Genomic DNA, 26,674 nt, shown 5'->3' on the forward strand with positions numbered 1-26,674 from the left:
GTGAAATCAAGAGTTGGATGTTCACCAACTGAACCACCCAGGTGCCCCTCCTGTTTTTTAAATCTTTTTTTTTTTTTTTTGGCTTGCTGAGGTATAATTGACTAATTAAATTATAATTGATTTATTAATTTTTTTTTTTTTTTGCATAGCATAGTGAACTTTAATGTCCTCCATTTGGTGTGGGGACGTTACATTCCCCACTTTTGGAGATGGCCCTTAGGTTGTCTGGCCCTTTGGTACAGAAAGGATTAGGTCCAATATCTTGTTGGCTTAAGACACTGATAGGCACATAAAATTGGTGGCTCAGACTCCTGTGGCCTGGGGTGGAGCAGGAGGTGGACAAGGAAGTGATTTGTAACAAATGAGTAGAACTTGGATGTGGGCTCAAGTTCTTGTTTACAGAGGTAGTTGGTCCTGGGAAGATGCTGGGGCAGCTGAAGTCACCTTTAGTGCTCAGGATGGGTAAATGCTGCTGTGGTGGCTCTCATCTGCCCAATTCACCAACTCATTGCTTTGGAAGCTCAGCTGGATCTTTCTCGGGGTCCCTTCTACAGAGTTTCTGGTGTGGATGACACTCTTGCTGATGTGGACAAGTCTCCACAGTGGTGCCAGGGGTGACCTCAGCTGAGTTGGTGTGGACCATGTTGGGGTCTTCCCAGACCATGGCCTTGCAGGCCATGACCACTGTGGGGCCAGAACTCCTGTAGCTGTTGAACAGTAGGTAGGAAGTTTTTCTCTGCAGGTTGTAGGCCATGGTAATGCTCAGCAAAGATGCTGTCTGGCACCTGCAGCATCTTCATCCCCAACCTGAAGCCCTTCCTCTTAAAGTACTGGATCCTTTCCCTGATAAGTTATCTCTGCACCTCATCTGGCTTCACTGTGACCAGTGTCCACTCTCAGATCCAAGAGGACCCTCCTGAACTGGGGTGCACAAGTAGGCTCAGGTGGGCAAGTAGGCCACACACCTGCCACACAGTTGCCCCACAGCAGGATGCCCCTGAAGAGTCCACCTGAGCCTCTTGGCCATTAACTGAGCACTGATAGCAGCACTCCTTCCCCTCCCCCAGAGGGAGTCACTGTAATATATTTAAAATATACCATGTGATGATTTGATATATGTATACATTGTGAAAAGATTCCAACCTATAATCCAATTAATTAACACATCCATCACCTCACATATTTATCTTTGTTTGTTTGTTTTGGTGAGAACAATTAAGTCCTACTCCCTTAACAAATTTTAGTTCTACAATATAGTATTATCAACTATGGTTACATTACACATAAGATCCACAGATTTTATTTGTCTTATAATTGAAAATTTGTACCCTTTTACCAATCTCTTCCCCTTTCCCCCACCCCTCAGTCCCTGGAAGCCTCTATTGTGTTCTATTTCTATGAGATCATTTTTTTAAATTTTATTTTAAGATTCCACATATAAGTGATACCATATGGTATTTCTCTTTTGCTGTCTGGTTTACTTCACCTAGCATAATGCCCTGCAAGTTCATTTATGTTGTCATAAATAACAGGATTTCCTTCTTTTTTAAAAAACTAAAAATTATTACTGTGTGTGTGTGTGTGTGTGTGTGTGTGTATCACATTTTCTCAATCCATTTATTTGTCATTGGACACTTAGGTTGTTCCCATACTTTGGTTATTGTGAATAATGCTGCTATAAGCATGAAAGTACAAGTATTTCTTTGAGATAATGATTTCATTTCCTTTGGATGTATACCCAGAAATAGGATTGCTGCATCATATGATATTTCTATTTTTAATTTCTTGAGGAAAGTCCATATTGTATTCCATAGTGGCTGAACCAATTTATATTTCCACTAACAGTGCAACAAGTATACCTTTTTATCCATATCCTTACCAACCTTTGTGATATATTGTCTTTTTGATATTAGACACCCTAATGGCTGTGAGGTGATACCTCATTGTGGTTTTGATTTGCATTTTTCTGATGATTAGAAATGTTGAGTACCCTTTCATGTACCTGTTTATACAGGTTCTTTGCCTGTTTTTAAATTGGGTTGTTTTTTGCTATTTAGTTGTATGATTTCCTTGTTATACTTTGGATGTTAACCCCTAATCAAATTTTCAAATTCTATTAGATTTTCAGGTTTGCAAATATTTTCTGCCATTCAATCAAGGTTGCCTTCTCATTTTGCTACTGGTTTCCCTGGCTATGCAGAAGTCTTTTAGTCTGAAGTAGTCCCACTTGTTTATTTTTGCTTTTGTAGCCTTTGTTTTTGGTGCCAAATTCAAAAAATCATTGCCAAGGCTGTCAAGGACTTTACCCTTGTTTTTTCTTAGAACTTGTGTTGTTTCACATCGTAACATTTATGTCTTTAATCCATTTTGAGTGATTTTTGTGTGGTGTAAGAGAGCTAGTTCTTTCATTTGTATATGGCTGTCTTGCTTTCCCAACACCATTTATTGCAGAGACTACCCTATCTCCATTGTATATTCTTAACTGTTTTGTCTTAAGTTAATTGACCATATGGGCATGGGCTTATTTCTGGTCTTTCTATACTGTTCCATTGACCTATATGTCTATTTTTGTGCCAATTCTACACTATTGTGACACTGTGTAATATAGTTTGACATCAGGAATTGTGATACCTCCAGCTTTGTTCTTTTTCAAGATTAATTTGGCTATTCAGTCTTTTGTAGTTTCATACAAATTTTAGGATTTTTTTATTTTTGTGAAAAATGCCATTTTAATGTTTGTAGAGATTGAATTGAATCTGTAGATTGCTTTGGGTGGTATAGCATTTTAACGATATTAATTCTTCTAATCCTAGAGTATGGAATATCTTTCCATTTATTTATGTTGTTTAATTTCTACATGTTTGTGAATTTTACAGTTTTTTTCTTATAATTGATTTCTAGTTTCATACCATTGTGGTTAGAAAAGATGATTGATAGGATTTCATTCTTAAATTTTTTTTTTAATTTGTTTCATGGCTTTGCATATGATCTATTTTGGAGAATGTTCCATGTGCACTTGACAAGAATGTGTGTTCTGTTGCTGTTGGATGGAATGTTCTACATATGTCTAATAGGCTCATCTGGTTTAATATATAGTTAAATTACAGTGTTTCCATATTGGTTTTATATATGGATGATCCATCCATTGTTGAAAGTGTGGTATGGAATTAAGTTAGTTTTTGAGGATCCTGGATTTTTTTCCCAAAGTTTTTATGTAAAGTTCTGTATTTAAATTCTTAAATTAAATGCATGATTTGCTTCCTTTCTTTTCTGCAAATATAAAGCTATCAGTATAGAATCTTACAGTGGTATGCTTCCATTTCACTTTCCTCAACTTTTGTGCTGTATTGTGTCATGTACTTTGTGTTTTATAAGACATAAAATTCATAATACATTGCTATTTTTCTGCTTTGAACATCTACTTATATTTGAAAGAAATTTATAGTGATAAAATAACTTTTTCATTTATGCACATATTTACCATTTTTGGTGCTCTTCATTCCTTTGTATAGATTACAATTTCCACATGGTATTATTTCCTTCTGCAGAAGAACTTCCTTTGGAATTTCTTATAGTACAAGTCTGTTGGTAGTGAATTCTCTTAGCTTTTGTTTTTTTGAAAAGTTGATTTTTTCCATCTTCTATTTTGAGGGATAAATTCACTGAGTATAGAATTCTAGGTTGATAAGGTTTATTTTTGTTTTTGTTTTTAATTTAAGTACTTCAAAAAAATATTTCTTCATTGTCTCCTGACTTGCACATTATCTGATGACAAATCTGTTGTATTTCTCATCTTTTTCTCCCTCCTTTGGCTGATTTTAAGATTTCCTCTCTTCCACTGGTTTTCAGCAATTTGATTCTGATGTGCTATGGTGTAGACCTACTTAAAAATTCTGCTTGTGGTTCACTGAAATTCTTAAAACTGTAGATTTATAGTTTTCATCAAATTTTGTAAAATTGTGGCTCTATTCCTGCTAATATTTTTGCCTGCCCCCCCCCTTTTTCCCCCAGGACTCTAATTCCATATATGTTAGACTTCTTGGTAAGAAACCACATATCCCTGATGCTGTGTTCATTTTTATTTTTAGTCTTCTTTTTTTCTATTTTCCATTTTGGATAGTTTCTTTGATCTGACCATTTATTCTATTGTATCTACTCTGCTGTTTGTCTCAGCCAGTACTTTTCATTTCCTGCTGTTGATAGTATCCAGAATATTTTTTTTTTATTCCAGATACTGTATTCTTAAATTTTTAGAAGTTCCATTTGGGTCTTTTTTATATCTTCCATTATTTTCCTCATCATGGTTATGCATTCCTTTTACCTATTAAAGATATGGTAAATATTTGTTATACCTTATAAGTATTTTTTTCTGCTAGTTTTATCCTATATGCCATTTCTGTGTTTGTTTCTATTTCTAGATATTTTTTTCTGGTTTCCATCACATTCTCCTGTTTTGTTTTGTTTGTTTGTTTGTTTTTGCATGCCTAATAATTTTCTTAATGGATCCTGGGTATTATGAATCTTGTATTGTTGCTTGCTGGCTTTTATTTTATTCATTTAAAGAAAACTATACTCCGGTTCTATAAACTTTTCAGCTCTTTCTGGTTTCTGTTTTATGGCTAGTGATTTTCTTTTTTTTCCATTATAGATATGGATTTAAATTTTTATATGTTTTCATTAGTATTTTTTTTTTTAACATTTTTTTTTTTTAATTTTTATTTTTGGGACAGAGAGAGACAGAGCATGAACGGGGGAGGGGCAGAGAGAGAGGGAGACACAGAATCGGAAACAGGCTCCAGGCTCCGAGCCATCAGCCCAGAGCCTGACGCGGGGCTCGAACTCACAGACCGCGAGATCGTGACCTGGCTGAAGTCGGACGCTTAACCGACTGCGCCACCCAGGCGCCCCCATTAGTATTTTTTTAAAATTTGTGGTTGCACCCCAGATGACATTACATACAAATCTGTCTTACCTGAAGTTCAGAATCAAGGAGCAATATTGGCTGCTTAGATCTGCAGTGGCATTTAAAGGAGGAGATTTTGAAGTTAATACAAACTGCATTCACACAGAGGATTGGCTGTTGAAATCTTCAATTTCCTTCACAGTAGAGATAGCTCAGCTGCTATATTAAAACTGGAGGAATCAGTATGGAATAAGGGCAAATAAGGTAAAAGATTTTTATATTTATTTATTTTTTTCCATTGCAGGCATATTCCCTGGAACCTTCATGAGCCAAGAAAGGGCTGGTTTTATTTTACTGCAAACCTGGATTTCATGTATGTCTTAATGTGGAGGCCCTATCTATGGCCTAAAGATAGGGGTTTGACTCTACAGGATCAGATGAACAAAACCACCTTATTTTCTGTTTGGAGAATCATCAGGAAGCTCTGATAATTTTGTTCCCTGGTTTGAAACCCTCTAGAGCAGTGAATCTATTAACTTGCAGTAGAGCTTAGACCTTAATATCTGTGGTGCATTTTACTTACAGTGTGATTTAGAAGGTCCACATCTTGAGTGCTGTAGTTTTAATCTATCATGAAGAACCTGCTTTCTCAGTTATTAGAGGATATTTCTGGGCTATAGTTTACAGTGTTTCTAAGATATGACACAGCAGAGTACAGTCTCCAGCTTAAAATGGTGTTTTCACTTTATGATGGTGTGAAAGTGACATGCATTTAGTAGAAACTGTACTTCAGATTTTGAATTTTGATCTTTTCCCAGACTAGCAATATGTTGTAGTATACACTCTTATGATGCTGGATAGCAGTATCCAGCTCACCCTCCCAGTCAGCCTTGCAGTCATGAGGGCAAACAGCTGATATGCAACCATTCTGTACCCATATGACCATTCTGTTTTTCATTTTCAATATAGCATTCAATAAATTACATGAGATATTCAATATTTTATTATAAAATAGGCTCTATGTTAGGTGATTTAGCCCATCTGTAGGCTAATGTAAGTGTTCTGAGCACATTTTAGAGTATGTTAAGCTAAACTGCCATGTTCAGTACATTATATGTATTAAATGCATTTTTGACATAATATTTTTAACTTATGATGGATTTATTGGGATGTAACTCTATCTTAAGTTGAGAAGGTCTATAATTGTTTGTTAACACGTGTTTACTATCTGCTGTAGTTAAGACATTGTCTTTGGTGCAGGAGATATACAGATAATATACTTTGTGCTGTCAAGACTAAGGATTGTCTATAAGGAAAGAGACAAATAATATACTAAGAACACACAACCCAAACTAGGGGAACAGATCAGGGAAGACAACAGTGAAGTTATAGCTGAAATAAATTAAAATGTTGAGCAGAAGTTTGCTAGAGGGGGCTGAATGGTATTTCAGGTAGAGGGTCCCATGAAGGCAAAGTTAGAGATGTGAGAACATTTTACATTAATTAAGGTGATGTTAGCTTCTGTAGCAAGTATCAACGTCTTTATCAATAAAGGTTTATTTTCATTTAAGTAAAATCTAAAATCACTATTCCTGGTAAGCATTATGTCTCTTCCAAGAAATAATTGAGAGATTCAGGGTCTTTCTGTCTTGTGACTTCACCATCTTCATCACATAGCTTCCAGACTGCTACTCTTGTCTGCATCAAGCCAGCAAGTGGAAGAAAGAGCATGGAGAATCTTTTTAGGAAATTATAATGTATCCCTCCTGTTCATCCTGTTGGCTTAAAGTTAGTCACATACAAATACCTCAGTGCATGGGAGGCTAGGAGATGTAGTCAGTCTGTGAGCCCAGGAAGAAAAGGGAATGGCTTTGGTGATTAACTGATTATATTTTTTGGAAACTGCAAATAATATGTCTGGTTGTCCTACTAATTTAAGTAGAAAAAGTGCCAAAAAACAAAGCTGGAGATATAGTAGACCACATCTTGCCTTTATATTTACCATGTTGCAGAATTTGGAATCTTTTCTGAAGGCATTGGGAGTCATTTGAAGAATTTTAATTTGGGAAATTTGTGCGTTTAGAACGATTGTGCCAGGAGCATTTTAAAGAGGCAGAATAATATTGTAGTTGATATTTCATTTCTGGAAGCTCTCTGCCTGATTGTACTTTTAGCTCAAAATGTCACATGTAGGAAGCTCTGACTCATTTGAGCTTTTATTTTCCTATCTGTAAAATGGAGATGATATTGATACCTAGTTCACAGAATCGTCAAATAAAATAATAGTCCTAAAGAATTGAGCTGTATGCGGGATGGTGATATGAGGTAAAAATTAACTCCTACTTTTGTTGTTGATGATTATGGACATAACTGAAGAAGCCTGGAAGAAGGTAAGAAGAAGGAAGGAAAGCAGTCAGAAAACCATTGTAATAATGCACATGTGAAATGAGTTATTTAACAAATGTGGTAGCACTAGAAATTAAGAGGAGTTTCACATTTGAAAACATTAGGTAGGAGGAATAAACAGGATTTGGTGACTAAAAGTAGGATACGAGGAAGAAGGCAGAGCAAGATTTGTAGGAGTCTGCCTTAGATGGCTTTCTTTTGTGGTGGTGGGAGATACATGGGGAGGAGTGGGTTCAGGAGGGAAGGTGGGTGTCTGGTTTAGGATTTTTGGACTTTCACTTCCTGTCCTGCTTTCTAGCACCTTGAATGAGCCCCTTTCCTGTCAAGTGTAGGGCTCCATGTCCCTTTGGTTCATGTCACCTACAAAGACTTTTGTAGACCAGGCTGGGAGTTCCTCCCATTCTGACCTCAAGCAGAGACCTCAGATAGCAAAATAGCAGTGATTCCAGGCCTCAGCCTAAATAATAAATTATCTTTATTGCTTCACTTCCCAGGGCTTTTATATCCATTGCTTCAGAGGTGGGGCTGTGGGTCATTCTGTGTCCAGGCCCCTATATTGGTAGCGACTTAGACCTTAGAGGCTTGCCTAGGTAAGTAGTAGTCTGAGGCCCCTGGCCATGACTCCATGTGGGGCCCTACCACATTCAAATGGAAGTTAGAGCAAAGGGTTTGGCTGGTTTTCAGTGTACATTTTTAAACTACACTATTCTTTTCCATTTAGTGACATAGAAAATGAACTTCAATATACTGGGATTTACATACTATGTATTTGTTTTATATAAATCTCCATCTCATTTCTGCAGTGTAAATAAGATAAAGCATTTTTTTTTATTTTAATAAAAAGTAATGGCTACCACTTAAGTAATACCTTTTTAAGTTCTAGTTTTTGTGATGGCTGTACAAATGGTAATAAATTGAGTTGATTATCTCTTTTTAAAGAGAGGTTTTCCCTTTTGCTAGCTTCTACTTGTTTTCTAACTGTGGTAAAATACACAGCATAAAATTTACCATTTGAAAGTACACAGTTTTGTGGCAATTAAGTACATGAAAAATGTTGAGCAATCATCACCACTTTCTAGTTCTAGACTTTTTTGTCACCTAAAGGGTATATATTTCATATAAGTGGAATTATACAATATGTGACCTTTTGTAACTGACTTCTTTGCTTAGCATAATGTTTTCAAAGTTCATCCATGCTGTAGCATATACAGGTCTTCATTCCTTTTTTATGGCCAAATAATGTTCCACCAAAGAGCATTTTTTAAAAACTTTGAAACTGCTTTATAAAAATCTCACTCCTGACTAGGGGTTGGCAAACCTTTTCTGTAAAAGGCAAGATAATAAATAGTTTCAGCTTTAAGGGCCACATACATTGTCTGTTGTGACTATTCAGTCCTGGTGTTGTAGCAGGAGCACAGCTGTGACAATAAATAAACAAATGGGTGTGGTGTGTTCCAATAAAACTTTATTTACACAAGCAGACAATGGGTCTAATTTATCCTGTGGGCTGCAGCTTGATGACTCTGGTCTGGATCATTTCATCATTACACAGCTCTTATGTGTATTTTTGAGAAAAGAGGTGGCTAAAGTGCTGAGCTATTTATAACTGGAACATAGATTGCTTTTTCTTAAAGATGGATTAAGATCTCAAAATATACTGTTCCAGTGTGACTGTTCCAGTGTGGCTGTCCAGCATGTTTTCCAGCCAAATGCTTGAACACTTCTTATTGCTCTTTGCTACCTCAAGAATTATTCCCATGTTTTTAATTCTAGCTGGTTACTCCAGGATCCAAAAATGAAGCTGAGAACAACTTACAAGGGCTTCACTAAAGCAATGAACCACTATTTTGATGAGCTTATTCCCAAGATAGTACCACTCCAGGTAAAACCCAATTCTCCATTCCTATGACCAAGGGAAGTAATTACCTGAATTGATTTCCTAGATAGGGCTAGCCTATTTTCTATCATGCAGAAACAGGAGTGTATATAGCAGCTCCTTCTAATTCCTTATTTAAGAAATATTAGATTTTTATTATCCTGATTTTATGCATATTTCCTATCTACTGCCCCACCAGAAGCCTTGTCCCTGGCAGTGCACTTGATATTGCACTCTGTATACTTCTCTTCTCTGTATGTTTTCTCTTCTCCTTTATATCTTTGCCCTTAGTCACCATAAATAGGAAATTAATGATAATCCTCAAAATGTCTTAATTTAGCTGCTAAAGTAGCTACTTATCAGTACTTCACACATCATAATAGATTAGATGGGTGATCTTAGGTCAGTGATTTTGTAGAAGTTGTAATTTATTTGTTTTTTAATATCCCTCCACCAAAATAAAACGATGGTTCCAAACATACTCATTGGTTAGTGCTACTATTTTTCTAAAATGGTTGGAAAATATAAAAAGGACTGTATACTAGGTAGAAGATGAACAGGGGGAAGGAACAAAAGTATAACATTTACTAGGTATCAAGCTTTCTGTGAAGTAATCAACATTTACCTAGCCTGTTTCATTCTCATGGTAATCATTTGAAGGAGATAGTATTGTAGATTGAATGGAGGCAATGGCAAACATGTACATGTCTAGGAGAGGGCTTCACAGAGTGTGAATTTGAATTTACTATGGACAGAATTGGTTCCTAACATTGTCAGTATCTCAGAGCTAATCATACTCAGAGAAACCAACCACTACATGACTGAAGAGTGTGAATCAGTGTGTCATTTGGGGAGAGTAGAGATAATTTTCTACAATGATTAGAGTCATGCTGTACAGTATGGTAGCCATAGCCACATGTAGCTACTTAAACTTAATTAAAATAAAATAAAATAAAATAAAATAAAATAAAAATTTATTTCCTCATTTAAACACATTTTTAGTGCTCAGGAGCCATGTCTGGATGGTTGCTACCATATTAGACAGTGCAAATACAGAGCATTTTCATGGGCATGCTGGGCAGCATTGAATTAGAGTACTCAGCCCACCCCAAATCAGACTTCTCAGTCTTGAACCTCTTAGAAAACTAAATTAGTAATCAGAACCTTGCTTAATGAGCACAAAATGAGGGCCTGAGGAGGTTGGGAGGTCTTTGAAAACATTTTATCACTTGTACCTGAATAGCCTTCTTTTAGAACTGTCAATCCAGTTCAGGGTCTCTTACGGATCCCAGGTACTGTCAACTTCTGGATCTTCCCTCTTCCTTATCTATTCTCTAATCTGTGAGATTCATAATTGGATGGATGGGAAAGGGGAAGACAGAATCAGGTTTTGAAAATGTTTTTCAACGTTTGTCAGCAGAGGATAAGATTTAAAGGTTTGGGAAACATTCTTTTGGGCCTTGTGTCCTCTTTTGTCCCACTATCAGTATACAATGCAGTTATTTCTTGATTGCTAAAAAATCTTCCATTTCAACTCTACACCCAGCTGCTCCTGGGCCATGATGATCACAGGTTTTAATGAGCAAACACTTCAGTGGCACTTATACATAGTCCTGGGTGTTGCCCAGATTCCTATTTGCATGGTTTGTATGACTTCTTAGAAGTCAACACTATTTGTTTCTGCATGCTGGGAGGAGTACTTCATGATTGCCCATGTATTTACAAGAGTAGGTTGAGGAGATGCAGATGTCAGCACGATGAAGCTTGACTAGGGTGTGGCAAGTGCAAGATATGGAGAGGAAATACATTGGCTGGACTGGAGAGGGCTATAAAGATAAAGGATGACTGAGCATGTTACCATCAACAAACAGGAGTCAGTAGGGATGGGAAATGTGAAGATGTTTGAAAGAGAGCATAATTAGGGGAGAAGAAGGGGATGTGATCCAGCACAGAGTTGGGATTAATAGAGAACCATGAGAAACACAACATTTAAAAGGTGAGTAGGGCAAGAGGATCTCACAAAACAGACTGAAGAGTAGTGACCAGAAGGCAGGCCAACAACTAGGAGAGAGCAACAAAAGACCACAGAAGAGAGGGTTTCAAGAAGGAGAAGGTAGCCAAGATGTCAAATATTGCTGAGAATGATAGTAAATTAGGATTAAAATTTATTGTTTGAACTTAGCAAAGAGAAGATAATGTTAATGGAAAGGTGGAATATAAAGAGTGGAAATGAGTAAAAGAGTAAATGAAAGGATAAAAAGTCAAGAGTGAGTGCAGAAATATTTCAGGCTTTGTCCATGAAGGGAAGAGGACAAGATAGTGGGAACTGAAGGGGGAAGTGGTCCAGGCAAGTTATTTTAAATGGAGGACTTTGAGTCAAGTTAATGATGACGTGCAGGGTTTAGTAAAGAAGGAGGTGAAAATACAGAAGACAGAAAAGTACTCCAGAAAAAGCGAAGTTCCTGAGAAGTGGGAAGGAGGTGAGACAACCTTTATATGGGATGAGAGACCCTTGACTCATTAATTGTTGCTAAGGTAGAAAGAATGGAAGTAGAGGTGTGAAGCATCACACTTAATGCATTGAATTAGGAGAGAAAGGGGGTGGGAGTCTGTTAACAGGGTATACTAGAAAAGGTAGGATTTTAAGAGCAGTTGACCTCCTAGAGGGGACTACTGACTTTGGAGTGAGAGAAATTGCCTGAACTATAGTGTAACTTCGAGTTGAGTTTAGGAATAGGTTATTTTTATGACACTCTAAATATGTGTGTGCAACAGCAAATTGAGAAAATCCAGCCTTTCCCCATCAATAGCTTCACTTGCAAACTCTTGTCTCCTTGACCCTCAGTACGGAAAGGGAGGCCCCATCATTGCTGTGCAGGTTGAGAATGAATATGGTTCATATCATCGGGATAAAAGATACATGTCCTATATTAAAAAGGTAGGTGCTCCTTTAATTTTCCTCCATATTTACATACTTCTTTTCTCACTTTGTTAGTTTGTGGAGCAAACATATCCTGAGTAGCTATAGTTTGCATGATATGAAGATGAATAAGGTCCAGTTTGATTTTTCCATGCATTTATATCCTAGAGAGGGGACAAGAAACTACCTACACAACTCTTATGTAAAGTAAAGAGTGATGTTAAAATATTTTTCTTTTCTGTGAACATCACAGCTGTCTTTTGGTTAGTGTTTGTATAATACATACTTTTCTATCCTTTTACTTTCAGTTATTCTGGATATGTTTAAGATACAGCACGATATAATTAGAATTTATTTTTGTTAGCCCATTATGAAAATTATTTCTCTTAAATGAGGTATTTGGCCTGTTTACATTTAATATAATTAATGACAGTTGCATTTAAATCTATCATCCTGTTACTTTCTATTTGTCCTACCTGTTCTATGGTCTTTTTTCTCTTCTTTTTTTTTCTTCTTTTGGATTGACTAAGTATTTTTTATTTTTCCATTTTCTTCTGTATTAACTGGTTAAAAATTTCTCACTTTTCTTTTCATATTGGTCATAGTGCGTATAGTATTCATACTGAATTATTTTTTTTTATTTTTTTAACGTTTATTTATTTTTGAGACAGAGAGAGACAGAGCACGAACGGGGGAGGGTCAGAGAGAGGGAGACACAGAATCTGAAACAGGCTCCAGGCTCTGAGCTGTCAGCATTAGAGCCCGACGCTGGGCTCAAACTCACCGACCGCGAAATCATGACCTGAGCCGAAGTCGGCCGCTTAACTGACTGAGCCACCCAGGCGCCCCTCATACTGAATTATTAATGTCTAATATAAATTAGTGTGTTTGCCAATTCCAAGGCAAAGAAAGCACCTGAGAACAGTTTAATTGCATTTCTTTCCTCAGTGCTATTATTATTTCTCTTAATTCTCTATATATTTTATACCCTCAAGATATTATTATTTTTATTATTGTGTGGAGTCAATTAGATTTACTCACATAATTTACTTTTTGTGGCCTTTCTCTCCTCTCTGCATCTCTGAGCTTTGTCTCTGTTACATTTCCTCTGCCTAAAGAATATCTATTTGTATTTTCTTTACTGTAGGTATGCTGTTAACAAATTCTCTCACTTTTTGCTTCTTTGAAAATGTGCTTAGCTCACCCTCATTTTGAAGGATATTTTTACTGTATGTAGAATTCTAGATTGACAATTTATTTTCTTTGGTGATTCCCTGGTGTACATTGTTTCTATTAAAAAGTCAAGTATTGATAAAGTTATTGTTCCTTTGAAGGTAAAATGTCTTTTTCCTCTGGCTTCTTTGAAGATTTACTTTTTGGTTTTCATCAACTTTACTGAGATTTGGCTAAGTGTGGTTTTCTTTCTACTTTTATTCTGCTTATATGTGTTTGCAATCTTCAATATGTGGCTTGAAGTCTTTAATCAGTTTCAGAAGGTCTTCAGCAACTGTCAACTCCATTTTCTCTCTCCTCTCCTCTAGGACTTCTGTTGTACAAAATTATATATTTTCACCATATTCCACATAGCTGTTTTGTTCTTTTTTGAATAGTTTTTTTCTAAGATGTCTTGTAATTTATAAATTTTCTCTTCAGCTTTGTCTACTTTGTTGTTAAACCTAGTTTTTAATTTCAAAAATAGTGATTTTTTTAGTTCTAGAATTTTCATTTGATTCTTTTCTATAGTTTGCTTCATTTGGCCCAAATTATCCATTTTTTAAAAAATTCCTTGAACATATTAATTATAGTTATTTCAAAGTATATGTTTAAGGGACCTAATATCTAGGTCCCTATGTATTTATTCTGTTGTCTTTTTGGCTCATGGTTTAAGTAAAATAATATCCTGTGGTATACCTAATTATTTTTCAATCAAATTTATTTATGAAAACATGACTGAAATCATTTGAAGCTATTGGTAATCTTTCAGATGGAATTACTTTTGCTTCCAGAAGGTAACTGAAATGATTTGGAGCTGAGCTTCAATTCTTATGAAAGCAAGTCTAATTCTTGTTGAGCTTCTCTTCTAGGGTATAGCCCTTTGGGTCCCAGCTGAAAACCTAGAATTGTCATGGACCCTCTTCCATCTTGGCAGTCTATGAACTACAATTTATTTCCCCACATCTCATAAATTGCTGGGAAATCTGCTCAATTTTTTAACCTCTCAATTGATGTTTTGGAAATTAGACAATGTCTCAAGGAAAAATACATAAGACATGCTAGCTTCACCTCTCTAAGCTCCCTGACTTTCTGGAAACTTGACTCAAGTCTTGCTTTGGTATAAATCTAGTATCTTCAAATAAGTTAAAAAAAATTTTGTTCCAGTTTATCTAGTTGTTATTAGCAGGATGGTTAGTCTGAAACAAAGTTGCTCACCATCCCTAGAAGTGGAATCTGTTGCTGTCTCTATGAGCAGTGGTCCATGAGTCTTGGTTAACACCTTTTTTTTAATTATCAAGAGTTCTAGTTTAAATGAGAAGCTATGTGGTTACCTACCAATAAGCCATATTGCTCACTGGAGGTAGAGCTTTGAAATGTTGCATCTAATAAGACCTACGGTAGTGGAAGTTTTACTGTAATTCGTATATGACATGGTGTTTCTTCTCACTCATTCTGTTCACCTCTCACCCTTTCCAGTTTTTCAGAAGAGTTTGGTAGAAACAAACCATCTTCTCATAGCCAACAAGTAGCCTTAGAATAATTGCAGGAATAGTTCCACCTTCAGGATATTGTGATCCACAGGCCCAAGAAGGCACACTTTTGGCTTTTCTTGGAACTTATGGCCATAGTCTCAGTATTTTACCTTTCAGGTAGATAAGTTTATTAGCCTCTTCTCTCTCTCTTTGATTTAGAATCTCCTAGATTTATTTCTAGTTGAAGTAGAGATATTAAAGTCTCACAAGGCAAAAAGTGTGACCATAGATTGACTAAACCAGAATTTACCTGAGTTTTCCATTGCCCAAAGGAAAACCAGCATTTGTGTGTGTGTTCCCTAATCTGTACTGTGAGTTGGGTCCACAGTGTGTGGTTAATTTGAGCACATGTGTGGAGGAGGTGCTCTCTGATGCACTAGACAAAATGCAGGATTCAGGTCCTTAAGGGAAGACACTGTATTAAGGTGAATGCAAACAGTCCCACTGCCTCTTCCTTTAGGTCTGACATTTTTTTTTAGGTCTGACATTTTAATTGTCAGTTTGGCCTTCCTGAGTGTGGCTGAGGCAGGAATGATGTTTTTGTTCTAATCTACTAACTTACAAGTAGTTGGATGAGGGAATTAGACTTTTCCTCTATTCCTCAGCTTCATTCTAGTATTTTTATTGCCATCATTTTTTTTTCTAGAGAGAAGTGATCCCATGGGACCAGGGACAGTTCATTTACCTTACCAAATTTCTCTATAGGCCCTGGTCACTAGAGGGATCAATGTGATGCTTATGACTGCTGATGATGGAAAAGAACTGAAAAGAGGCCACTTAAAACATGGTACTTTTTCTCTTTACCCTTTTTGTAGTAGTGAAGTCTGAAACAGAACAAGAGTCCTTCTGGTGCTTTATTTCTCCCATTTCCCATGGACGAGGCCCCATAGATTTTAGGGAAAAGTGGTGGGGCTGAGTTAAGGAACCAGTCCTCACCTTGTTACTGTACCAGCCATTACCCCCAGAACGCAACAATGCAGGACACTTCCTCCATCCTCTTCAGTCCCTGGTGACAAGATGGGGCTTGGCTGGGACCAGAGTAAAGACTATCTTCATTGTTGTGAAATGGCTATGACTGAACAACATGAAGGAGAAGCAGAGTCAGAGAAATGGTATTGTCATGGACTGAGCCCCATGGAGCACAGGGGGTAGAAAAGTTTGGAGACTAGACACAGTAGGGAAACATGGAATAGAATTATAAGGAGGAAGTACGGATTAATACTTAAGAAAATGGAAAAAGGCTATGTGCAGACAAGTAGAGCCAGAGAACAGTGCTATTTGGAGTTCTTTCACCCAGCAGCCTCTCAGGCCTATTCTCCTCTGCCAGCCTCCCCACTGTCTTTTGGCATCCTGCATCTTGTAGGAGAGGCAGGATAGTGTTCTGAATTAGAAGTCAGGAGATCTATAGTCAAGTTTAGGTCTTAGGCTATTTACCTCTCTGGGCTCAGTTTCATTTATTCACCAGCATAATGTAGTTTATTTTAACTGCCCTTATTGTCTGGGTAATTTATTGTAAATGCTAAATGAAGGGATGTATGTGAAAGCACTTTGTATGGAGCAGGTATAGACCCACATGCAGGATCATATCTTTGTTATTAACCACAATCCATAAAGTGTTCATGAGAACTACTTGTGAGGTGTATGTGCAAGAGTGTGGAGTCTCAGATCTTCATTGTGTATCTGAGAGCCCATTCTCCCCTCTGTCCTACAGTGCTTGTAGCAGGACTTATGCATAGTGTCTCCTTTTCCTCCACAGTACTTTCCACTCTCCACATGAAAAATATAAAGAAAGAAACTTATGATACACTCTTTTCAATTCAGGTAAGGATATTTCAGAGATGGAGATGTTTTGATCTTGTTCATGCTAGGACCTGATAGATCACTTCTCAATAGTAATTAGTTCAGTTAAAACTTGGATCCTTTATGTCCTTAAAATGCCTTCTCCAGGTAGTTTGGGGTATAACTAAATTAAATTCAAATGTTTACAATGCCTGGCCTGTAGCCCCTTAGAAGGATACAGGATGAGAAACATAACATACTAGCAGGGCAGCATCAGTGGGAATCTCCACAGAAGTCCAAGGGCTGTACCCCCGCCCCAAGCGACAGCTCTGGTTTCAAAGAATGGGAGCCATTCTGGCAAAGAATCCTCAGTCTCAGGAGAAGAACCAACCACTATCCCTTTTCATAGCTCTATAGGCATAAATTTTGGGTTGCAAGCACACAAGAATCTATGGCTTCATTAGGAATTTATACATCATTCATAGTTTTCCAATTCAGATACTATTTGCTAATCAGAGGGCATTTTAACCATACCAATCTACCTGATAACATGGATAACATCCATGAGGTTTCCAGGTACACCTAAAGTCAGCTTGCATGAGCAAAGAGAAAAAATTTATTAACCCTTTACTCATGCCCCATTAATCTTTACTTATGATCCAGTGAGAAAGATACAATATGTAAATAACACAAGATAGGAAGTGCTAGTTGCAATAAAACTATTATTGAGTAACTGGAGATCAGAGGGTGGCATAGATATCTGCCACCGGCTAGATCCATGGTTACATGTTTCCTTTTGCATTGGATTGAGATATGTGGTATTAGGAGCACAAGAAGCATCTATTAATTACCATCACTATAAAACAATGCCTGAAATTCCTGTTTCTGCTCTCATACACTCCTAGAGTCTGAGATAGCACTAAGATTTAGGGAAGAGTACAAAGGGATGTGTATCCAGCATAATGACTGGGCCAACATCAGGAAATGGTGCAAGTAGCTCAGAGATGTTGGGGTGAGTGCATTCCAAAAGAATATGAAAAGGGAGTATAATTCCCAGGGCAAAGTAAACACTCAAATAGATGCTAACATCATGATGATGAGGAGGAAGAATTGGCAGGGGGAAATCAATAAAACCAACGAAATCAGGAGTCAAAGTGATATGCTATCTATTATTAGCAAAGTCCTGAAAATGAGGTCATTTGTTTATTCATGGAGTCAGTCAGTGAATGTTTTTAGCACCTACTGTGTGCCAGTTAAGTACTTTTCAAGGCATGGTATATAAAGCAGTGAATGAAGTCTATAAAAGCAGAATTTTTGGAGTTTATATTTTAGTGGTGAGATAGGTAGACAACAAACAAAGGCAGATATAGAGTATGAAGTACTAACAAGAGCTAGAAAGACATTAGATGATATTTATATACACAGCTTTTAGTTTGTATAATCTTCCCTTTTTTTCATGTTTCTTTCTTTTTTTTTTTTTTAATTTTTTTTTCAACGTTTTTTATTTATTTTTGGGACAGAGAGAGACAGAGCATGAACGGGGGAGGGGCAGAGAGAGAGGGAGACACAGAATCGGAAACAGGCTCCAGGCTCCGAGCCATCAGCCCAGAGCCTGACCCGGGGCTCGAACTCACGGACCGCGAGATCGTGACCTGGCTGAAGTCGGACGCTTAACCGACTGCACCACCCAGGCGCCCCTCATGTTTATTTCTTAAATCACCATGTACAAAACTATTAGTCTTATTCCCACTTTGGAGATGAGGAAACCATGATTTAGGAAGGGGAAATTACTAATTTGAGATAACACGTGGACGATCAGATCATGCAATTGAATAATCCAGGCTTAATTAAACTCAAACCTTCTGCCTCCAAGTACCATGCTCTTTCTACTGTCTTATATCATCCACCATCTAAACTCCTTCTCTGGTGAGAAAATGCTTTGATATAGTAGTGGAGCAATCACAGGAATTAAATAGTGAAAATGAGTACCAGTAGCTTTAGAAAGCTCATTGTAATTTGTCTCCAGTGCATTTCTCATGTGAGAAAGTGAACATGCGAGAAACACAATTCTTAGGGACAGATGTTGTAACTGAATATGGGGAGAAAGCAGAGATTTTGAGCCTCTATTTTGTTTTTGTGTTCTCTATCAAACATATTTCTTTCCAAACTGGACAAGATAGAGCCTACATAGATTGGGGGAGGGGGAGAGCTAACACTTGAACTGGAAGAGAAGTTAAATGTTTCAAATTTAGATCAGAACGAACACATTATTTTGAGTGGGTACCTTGTGCCAGGTCCAGTGCTAGGCTGTAGGTATATACTAGTGATCTATATATAGTATAGGCTCTAGGTATATATAGTGATCTAACAGATAATCGTCTTTGCCTTTGTGGAGGCTATATCCAGGTTTGTTCACTGAATATGGGGGCTCCGTTGTTGGTTTTGTTCTGTCTGATCCTCTCCTGAGGGAAAATACAGAAGCTGTGCTTATCAAGATTCCAAATAAGATAGCTAGAAAGGAGTGCTCACCCACCAAATGAGGGAATCTGCTGTGTCACAGTAGGCTGAAGTCAATACACAGTAATTACAAAGTCTCTGCATTAAAATTAAAAACAAAACAGGAACAAAACTGAAATACCAAAATGCAGATAGGAAGAAATCCATCCTGATAGCAGTCTATATGAAAGAGATTTAGGATGCTATTGATGGCAGCCTTCACTTAAGTCATATCAGTAACATATACCGCCAATAGTTTTGAAAACTTGGGTTTTATTACTCTGACAGACATTACCACACTTCTCCTTACTGGTAGGAGCACATTTGAAGTATTTGCTTTTGTTTTTCTGCTCAGGCCATTGTGTCTTCCACTTAACAAAGTGGAATGCTTCCAGGAAATATAATTTAGAATTTTTCTAAAAATAAATGAGGGGCACCTGGGAGGCTCAGTCAGTTGATTTTAGCTCAGGTCATGGTCCCAAGGTTGCGGGATCAGACCTTGCTTCAGTCCATGCTGAATGTGGAGCCTGTTTAAGATTCTCTTTCTCTCCCTATCTGCCCCTCTCCCAGGCTCATGTGTTCTCTCTCTCTCTCAAATAAAAAATAAAATAAAGACAAAAACAAATGAAAGGAACTGGGAGTTTAGTTTGGAGTTGACCAAGATGGTGATACAGGAGACTCCTGAGCTTCCTTGCTCCCACAGATGCCCCAAATATACAGACACATGTGAACACTTCCCTCTGAAGGAGGTCCAGAAACTAGCTGAGTGGCTCTAGAGATTGTGAGAATGAGCAAATAACCACATCAAAATGGGTAGGAAAGTCTGAGACACATTGTCACCATAAACCCCACCCCCCGATACAATGTCACAATCAAGATAGAACCTTCAACTCCTAGCTACTCCCTGAAGAGTGAAGAGTTTGGACTCCACACCTAGTGCTCCAACTTTTAAGACTTTCACTGGAGGTATGGGCCTCCAAACACCTAGCTCTGAAAGCTATGTCCATGAGACCCACAAGACTATGAAAAAAAGAAACAACTGCAGTGGCACAGAAGGACAGACAAAATCCCAGTCTGTCCCTGAAAAGGTTTATCTACATACTTTAAAAGTTGCTGCCTGTGGGCCAGGCTTCTAATTTATCAGGCAACTAGAGACTGGCTGCAGACTTCCCAGTTCTGGGAAACTGACGGTCACTTCTCATACCTTCTTTCAGTTCACTCCAATAATAAAACCAAGTCCCCAGTATCTCCCTAGAAGGAACTTGTGCATACATTTAGTGCCTAGCTTTTGCAGTAGCCAGCCAAGGAACAGGCTACTGGATCATCTGGTTCTAATAGCCAAAGGGGCCTGCTTTTACAAGTACCACGGCACCATAGCAAACAAAGAGTCCTTAACAAGCACAGAAACACCTCCTTCCCCAACTATAAATCTGGGCCCGGCACAGGGGAAGCAAGCTAAAATTCCCATCTCCCAGTTTCTCCCTGGATGGGGCTTAACAACATATTTTCCTTGCTGGTGGCTGAGAGTCCAACCTCTAATCAGCTTGCATTTGATTGCTGACTGTGATCTTTCCTCTGGGACACTGTCAGTTCTTGGCACACACTCAACTACTGTGAGCCACTAAAAACAAAGAAGATAGCTTAAACAATCACAAAAGTTTGAAAGATAGGTACATGGGCCAGGCTGATCAACAAGGTTCATCTCTTATATGAGATCATTCTATCAAGATGGGGAGAAATGGCTGTTTTATCTAATGCACAGAAATTAGCAGAGAATCAAAGAAAATGAAACAAAACAAAAACAAAAACAAAAACAAAAAACAAACAAACAAAAAAAAAACAGGAACAAGTTCCAAACAAAAGAAGAAGAAATTCCAGAAGCAAATCTTAATGAAATGTAAATAAGTGATTTGCCTTATAGAGAGTTCAAAAATAATCATCATAGAGATAGTTATTGAGGTCAGGAGTGTAATACATATGCAAAGTGAGAATTTCAACAAAGAGATAGAAAATATTTAAAAAAAGGCCAAAAAAATCATAGAGCTGAAGGATAAAATAATTGAACTGAGGAATCCAATAGAGGGCTCAATGACAGACTTGATGTAATGGAAAAAATGGATCTGCAGATTCAAAGACAGGGCAGTGGAATTCATCCAGTCTTAAGAGAAAAAGAGAAAAGAATGAAAAAAGTGTGAGGATAGCTTAAGGGATTTATGGGACAACATATGGGACACATTAAACAGAACAATATACACATTATAGAGATCCTGGAAGGAGAAGAGAGAGAGAAGGGATTAGAAGGCTTAATCAAAGAAATAATGGCTAAAAACTTACCTAACCAAGGGAATGAAACAGACATTCAGATCCAGGAAGCCCAGAGAGTGCCATATAAAATGAATCCAAAGAGACTCATACTGGGACATATATAACTAATTTGTTAAAAGTTAAAGACAAGGAGAAAATCTTAGAAGAGCAAGAGAAAAGCAACTTGTTACATAGAAGGAAAGCCCCATAAGGCTATTACAGATTTTCAGCAGAAATCTTGCATGCCAGAGGGAGTGGGATGATATAGTCAAAGTGCTGAAAGAAAAGAACTGCCAACCTAGGATAACCTACCCTGTGAAGGTGTCCTTCAGAATTGAAGGAGAAGTGGAGTTTGCCAGACAGACAAAGCTACATGAATTCATCACAACAAACTAGCATCACAAAAAATGTTAAAAGAAATTCTTAAGCTGAAAAGAAATAGAAACTAATTAGTAACAGGAAAAGCTAGTTTGTAACAGGAAGACATATGAAAATATAAAGCTCCCTGGTAAAGGTAAATGTATGGTTAAATTTAGAATAATATTGTGATGGGTAAATCACTTTTAACTCTAGTATGAAGGTTAAAAGACAAAAGGATTAAAAATAATTCTAACTACAATAATTTTTTAATGACACACAAGGTAAAAAGATGTAAATTGTGATATCAAAAATATGTATGGAGAGAATTAAAAAAGTAGAGCTTTAATACATGCTTGAAGTTAACCTGTATTAGTAGAATAGACTGCTATCAATATGAGATGTTTTATATAAATCTCATAATAGCCACAAAACAAAATCCTGTAGTAGATATACAAAAGATAAAGAGACAGGAATTAAAGCATACCAGTACAGAAAAATCATCAAACCACAAAAGAAGAGATCAAAAGAGGAAGAAAAGAACAAAGGAATTACAAAACCATAAAAGAATTAACATAATACCTATCAATAATTATTATAATATAAATGGACTAAATCCTCTAATAAAAAGAGATAGAGTGGCTGAATGGATTAAAAAAATAAGACTCAAGTATCTGTTGGCTACAAGAGACTCACACAGCTTTGAGGACACAGACTGAAATTGAAGGGATAGAAAAAAGATATTCCATGCAAATAGAAGCCAAAACAAAGTAGAGAGTAGCTATATTTATATCAGACAAAACAGACTAAGACAAACTCTGTATCAACAAAGAAAGTCTTTAAATGATGATAAAGGGGTCAATTCAAAAAGAATTGAGCAATGCATATCAAATGTGTATATAATAATTGTAAATATTATGCACCCAATGTAGAAGCACCTAAACACATAAAGGAAATGTTAATAGATCTGAATGGAGAAATAGTGATACAATAAATGCAGGGGACTTAATACCTCAATTCCATCTAGACAGATAATATCATCCAGGCAGATAATAAAGAAGGAAACATAGGACTAAAATTATACATTAGTCCAGATGGACCTAAAGAATATTTACAAAAATTCTAACCAGCACCAACAGAATGTACATTCTTCTCAAGTACACATGGAACATTCTCTAGAATAGACCATATGTTAGGCCACACAACATGTCTTAAAAAATTTAAGAAGATTGAAATCGTATTTTCTGACCACAGTGGTATGAAACTAGAAATCAATTACAAGGAAAAAACTGGAAAATTCATAAATTTTTGGAGATTAAACAGCATGATCCTGAACAATCAATTGGTCAAGTAAATAAAAAAAGAAATTAAAAAAATCATGAGGCAAATGAAAATGGAAACGCATCTCAAACCTATGAGACGCAGCAAAAGCAGGTGTAAGAGGGAAGTTTATAGTGATAAACGCATACATTGATAAGGAAAAGATCTCAAACCAACAACCTAACTTTACACCTCAAGGAACTAGAAAAAGAACAAACTAAGCTCCAAGTATTAGAAATAAGGAAATAAGAAAGATCAGAGCAGAAATAAAAAAAAATCAAAACTAGAAAGATAATAGAAAAGATCGATGAAACCAAGTTTTTTTAAGAAGATGAAACTGATAAATATTTAACTATACTAAGAAAAAAAGAGAGATAAGACTCAGTAAATAAAATTTTAAGTGGAAGAGTAGAATTACAACTGATACCACAGAAATATAAAGGATCATAGTTTCTACTAGTATGAACAGTTATATACCAACAAATTAGACCACCTGGAAGAAATAGATAAATTCCTGGAAGCATACAGACTATGGATAATGAATCATGAAGAAGTAGAAAATTTGAACAGACCAACCAAATATGAGTAAGAAGATTGAATCAGTAATCAAAGACCTCCCAACAAAGGAAAGTCCAAGACCAGATAGCTTCACTGGTTATTTCTATCAAACATTTAAAGTAAAACTAGCACCAATCCTTCTCAAACTCTTCTAAAACAAAGAAGGGGGGAAACACTTCCAAACTAATTTTATGAGGCCCGCATTACTCTGATACCAAAGCTAGACAAGGACATTATAAGAAAAGAAAATTATAGCCCCAGTATAGATTCATGAACACTTAATAAAATATTAGCAAACCAAATTCAGCAATACATTAAAAGGATGATACACCATGATCAAGTGAAATTTACTCTGGGGATACAAGGTGTTGGGAAAACTGGATATACACATGCAAAAGAATGAAACCAAATTCTATCTTATGTCATAGACAAATATCAACCCCAAATGGATTAAAGACTTGGACATAAGATTTGAAACCTTAAAACTCCTAGAAGAAAGCATACATGTAAACTCCTTGATATTGATCTTGGTGATAGGGTTTTGCATTTGACATTAAAAGCAGAAATAAACACCTGGGACTATATCAGACTAAAAGGTTTCTGCACAGCAAAGGAAACCATTAATAAAAGGAAAAGGCAACCTATGTAATGGGGGAAAATATTTATAAACCACATATCTGATAATTGCTTAATATCCAAAATGTACAAAATCTTGTATAATGCAATAGTAAAACAAACAACAACAACAAAAACCCCAAATAACCCAATTGAAAAATGGCCAAAGGACTTGCATAGGTATTTTTCCAAAGAAGACGTACAGATGTCCAACAGGTACATTAAAAGCTTCTCAATATACCTAATCATCAGGGAAAGGCAAATCAAAATACAATAAGATATCACCTCACTCCTGTATAGCTGTCAATTATCAAAAAGACGGAAGATAACAAATACTGGAGAAGAGGTGGAAAAAAAGGAACCCTTGTATACTGTTGGTAGAAATGTAAACTGGTCCAACCACTATGGAAAACAGTATAGAGGTTCATAAAAAAATTAAAAATAGAACTGCCATATGATCTAGAAGTCTTATTTCTGGGTATATATGCAAAGGAAATGAAATAGTTATCCTGAAGAGATATCTGTATTCCTATGTTCATAGCAGCATTATTTACATAGCCAAGGTATGGAAACAGCCTGTGTGTGATAATAGATGAATAAAGAAAGTGTGATTGTTTTATATGTATATAAATACTGTATATGTACTTAAATAATGTATATGTATATAAATGTGATTTTTTAAATATGTATATGTAATATTCCATGGTGTGGGTGTGGAATATTACATGGCCATAAAAAATAATGAAATCTTGCCATTTGCAACAACATGGATAGATCTAGAGTGTATAATGCTAAGTGAAATAAGTCAGAGAAAGACAAATACCATATGATGTCACCCATGTGGAATTTAATAAATAAAACAAATGAGAAAACAAAGAAAAAAAGAGAGACAAACACAAAACAGACTCTTAAATACAGAGAACAAACTGGTAGTTCCTAGAGGGGAGGTTGGTGGGGGGATGGGTGAAATAGGTGAAAGGAATCAGGCTTACATGATGAGCACTGAGTAATGTATAGGATTGATGATCCTGAAATGTACACCTGAAACTAATATAACACCGTATGTTAATTATACTTGAATAAAAACAAAACACAATTCTGGGATTTGGAAATTCTTACTTAATTGGATTCAACCTTTTTAGCAGTCATTTGTTGAACATTTTTAGTGCTTCCCCTGGGTCAGGTGCTTCTTTACTAGATCTCTAATCTGGTCACTTAAGGGAATGAAGAGATTCCATTGTTCCAGAAAAGGAAATGTGGCAATGGCAGTTGATTTTACCAAAGCTCGAAGAAGTCCATTGAAACCCCAAGTGGAGTAACAAGACCAGGGAAATTATCTGAGAGTGGAGAGTAGAACTCAGTTTGTGGGCAGTTAGAGGATGCTCTGGATTGTAAAGGGGGGTTGTGAGAACTGAAATTTACAGTTCCCTCCTAAGCAATACACGGATTTTAAATTGCAACAAAATTTACTAAATTGACACTTCATTTTTCTCAGGGTCGTACCCCCATACTGATGATGGTGTATACAGCAAGCTCTTTGGATGGATGGGGTGCTGTCCACAATACTTTGGACTCACATAGTGAGTATTCCTTAGGTCCTTTCTCAGGAGAATAGATGATACAGATGACACTGGCCTGTTTGTTTGTTTTTTGTTTTTTTTTCCTTCTGGTTAGAGTACTTGAGATTTAGGGGACAAGGCTTCTAGGTCTTATAGCTTTATAAGTATCAATGTGATTAAGTAATCACCTTAACAGATATCTCTGCAGGTCATTGTAACTGAAATTCAAATTAGCAGGATCAGATTTTATTTTATTGAAGCTATTAAAGTAATCATAGTTCTGAGTTGTTCTGAGAGGGCAATTCAATTAGAGTGTATTGGGTGAATGTAGAATTTTCTCTGGTCCCACAGTATCTGCCATGTGCTTTCAGAAGAGTTGGCAAAGATCATTAAAATGTAGTTTATGGATAACAGGTTATGGAGAACAGGTAAATGTTCCCGTTACCATGATTTTAGATTATGCACTGTGAGAAGTCACTAAGTGCTTCAGAACACTGAGCTGGACATATATTTACCTAGGACTATGATGAATACACAAATGTTTAAAACATGCAGTTTGAACATCCCTCAAAGGGCTATTAATTCTTTCAAACTTTAATTTTCTCCCCCATTTCTCCTTTTCTTCCTACCTATGTGGCAGTGTTAATGAAAGAGATACGTGATATGTTCAACTACAGTTTCTCCCTCGACTTCTATATGTTCCATGGTGGCACCAACTTTGGCTTCATGGGTGGATCTGCAGTTTTGGACAATTACCTCCCTATGATCACAAGCTATGGCAAGTACTTGTCCCCCACAACTGTCTCCAACCTAGCCATCCCACCATTTGAGACT

At 36.7% G+C, this 26,674-nt stretch overlaps 1 protein-coding gene and 1 pseudogene across 1 annotated transcript in view; one reads left to right on the forward strand and one right to left on the reverse strand.

The window, feature by feature from the left end:
- The window catches only part of LOC107179665 (beta-galactosidase-1-like protein 2), a gene marked incomplete at its 5' end in the record, with an annotated part of 57,931 nt that overhangs the window by 8,796 nt on the left and 22,461 nt on the right, over positions 1-26,674 (forward strand). Inside the window, 3 exons of the mRNA XM_042959595.1 lie at positions 9,083-9,191; positions 12,031-12,123; positions 15,558-15,639. Coding sequence (XP_042815529.1) covers positions 9,083-9,191; positions 12,031-12,123; positions 15,558-15,639 — 284 coding nt within the window. The remainder of the gene's footprint in view (positions 1-9,082; positions 9,192-12,030; positions 12,124-15,557; positions 15,640-26,674) is intronic.
- Positions 454-5,830, reverse strand: LOC122231248 (annotated as a pseudogene).

The sequence above is a fragment of the Panthera tigris genome, chromosome D1 (assembly GCF_018350195.1).
Source record: "Panthera tigris isolate Pti1 chromosome D1, P.tigris_Pti1_mat1.1, whole genome shotgun sequence".
Taxonomy (NCBI): Eukaryota; Metazoa; Chordata; class Mammalia; order Carnivora; family Felidae; genus Panthera; species Panthera tigris.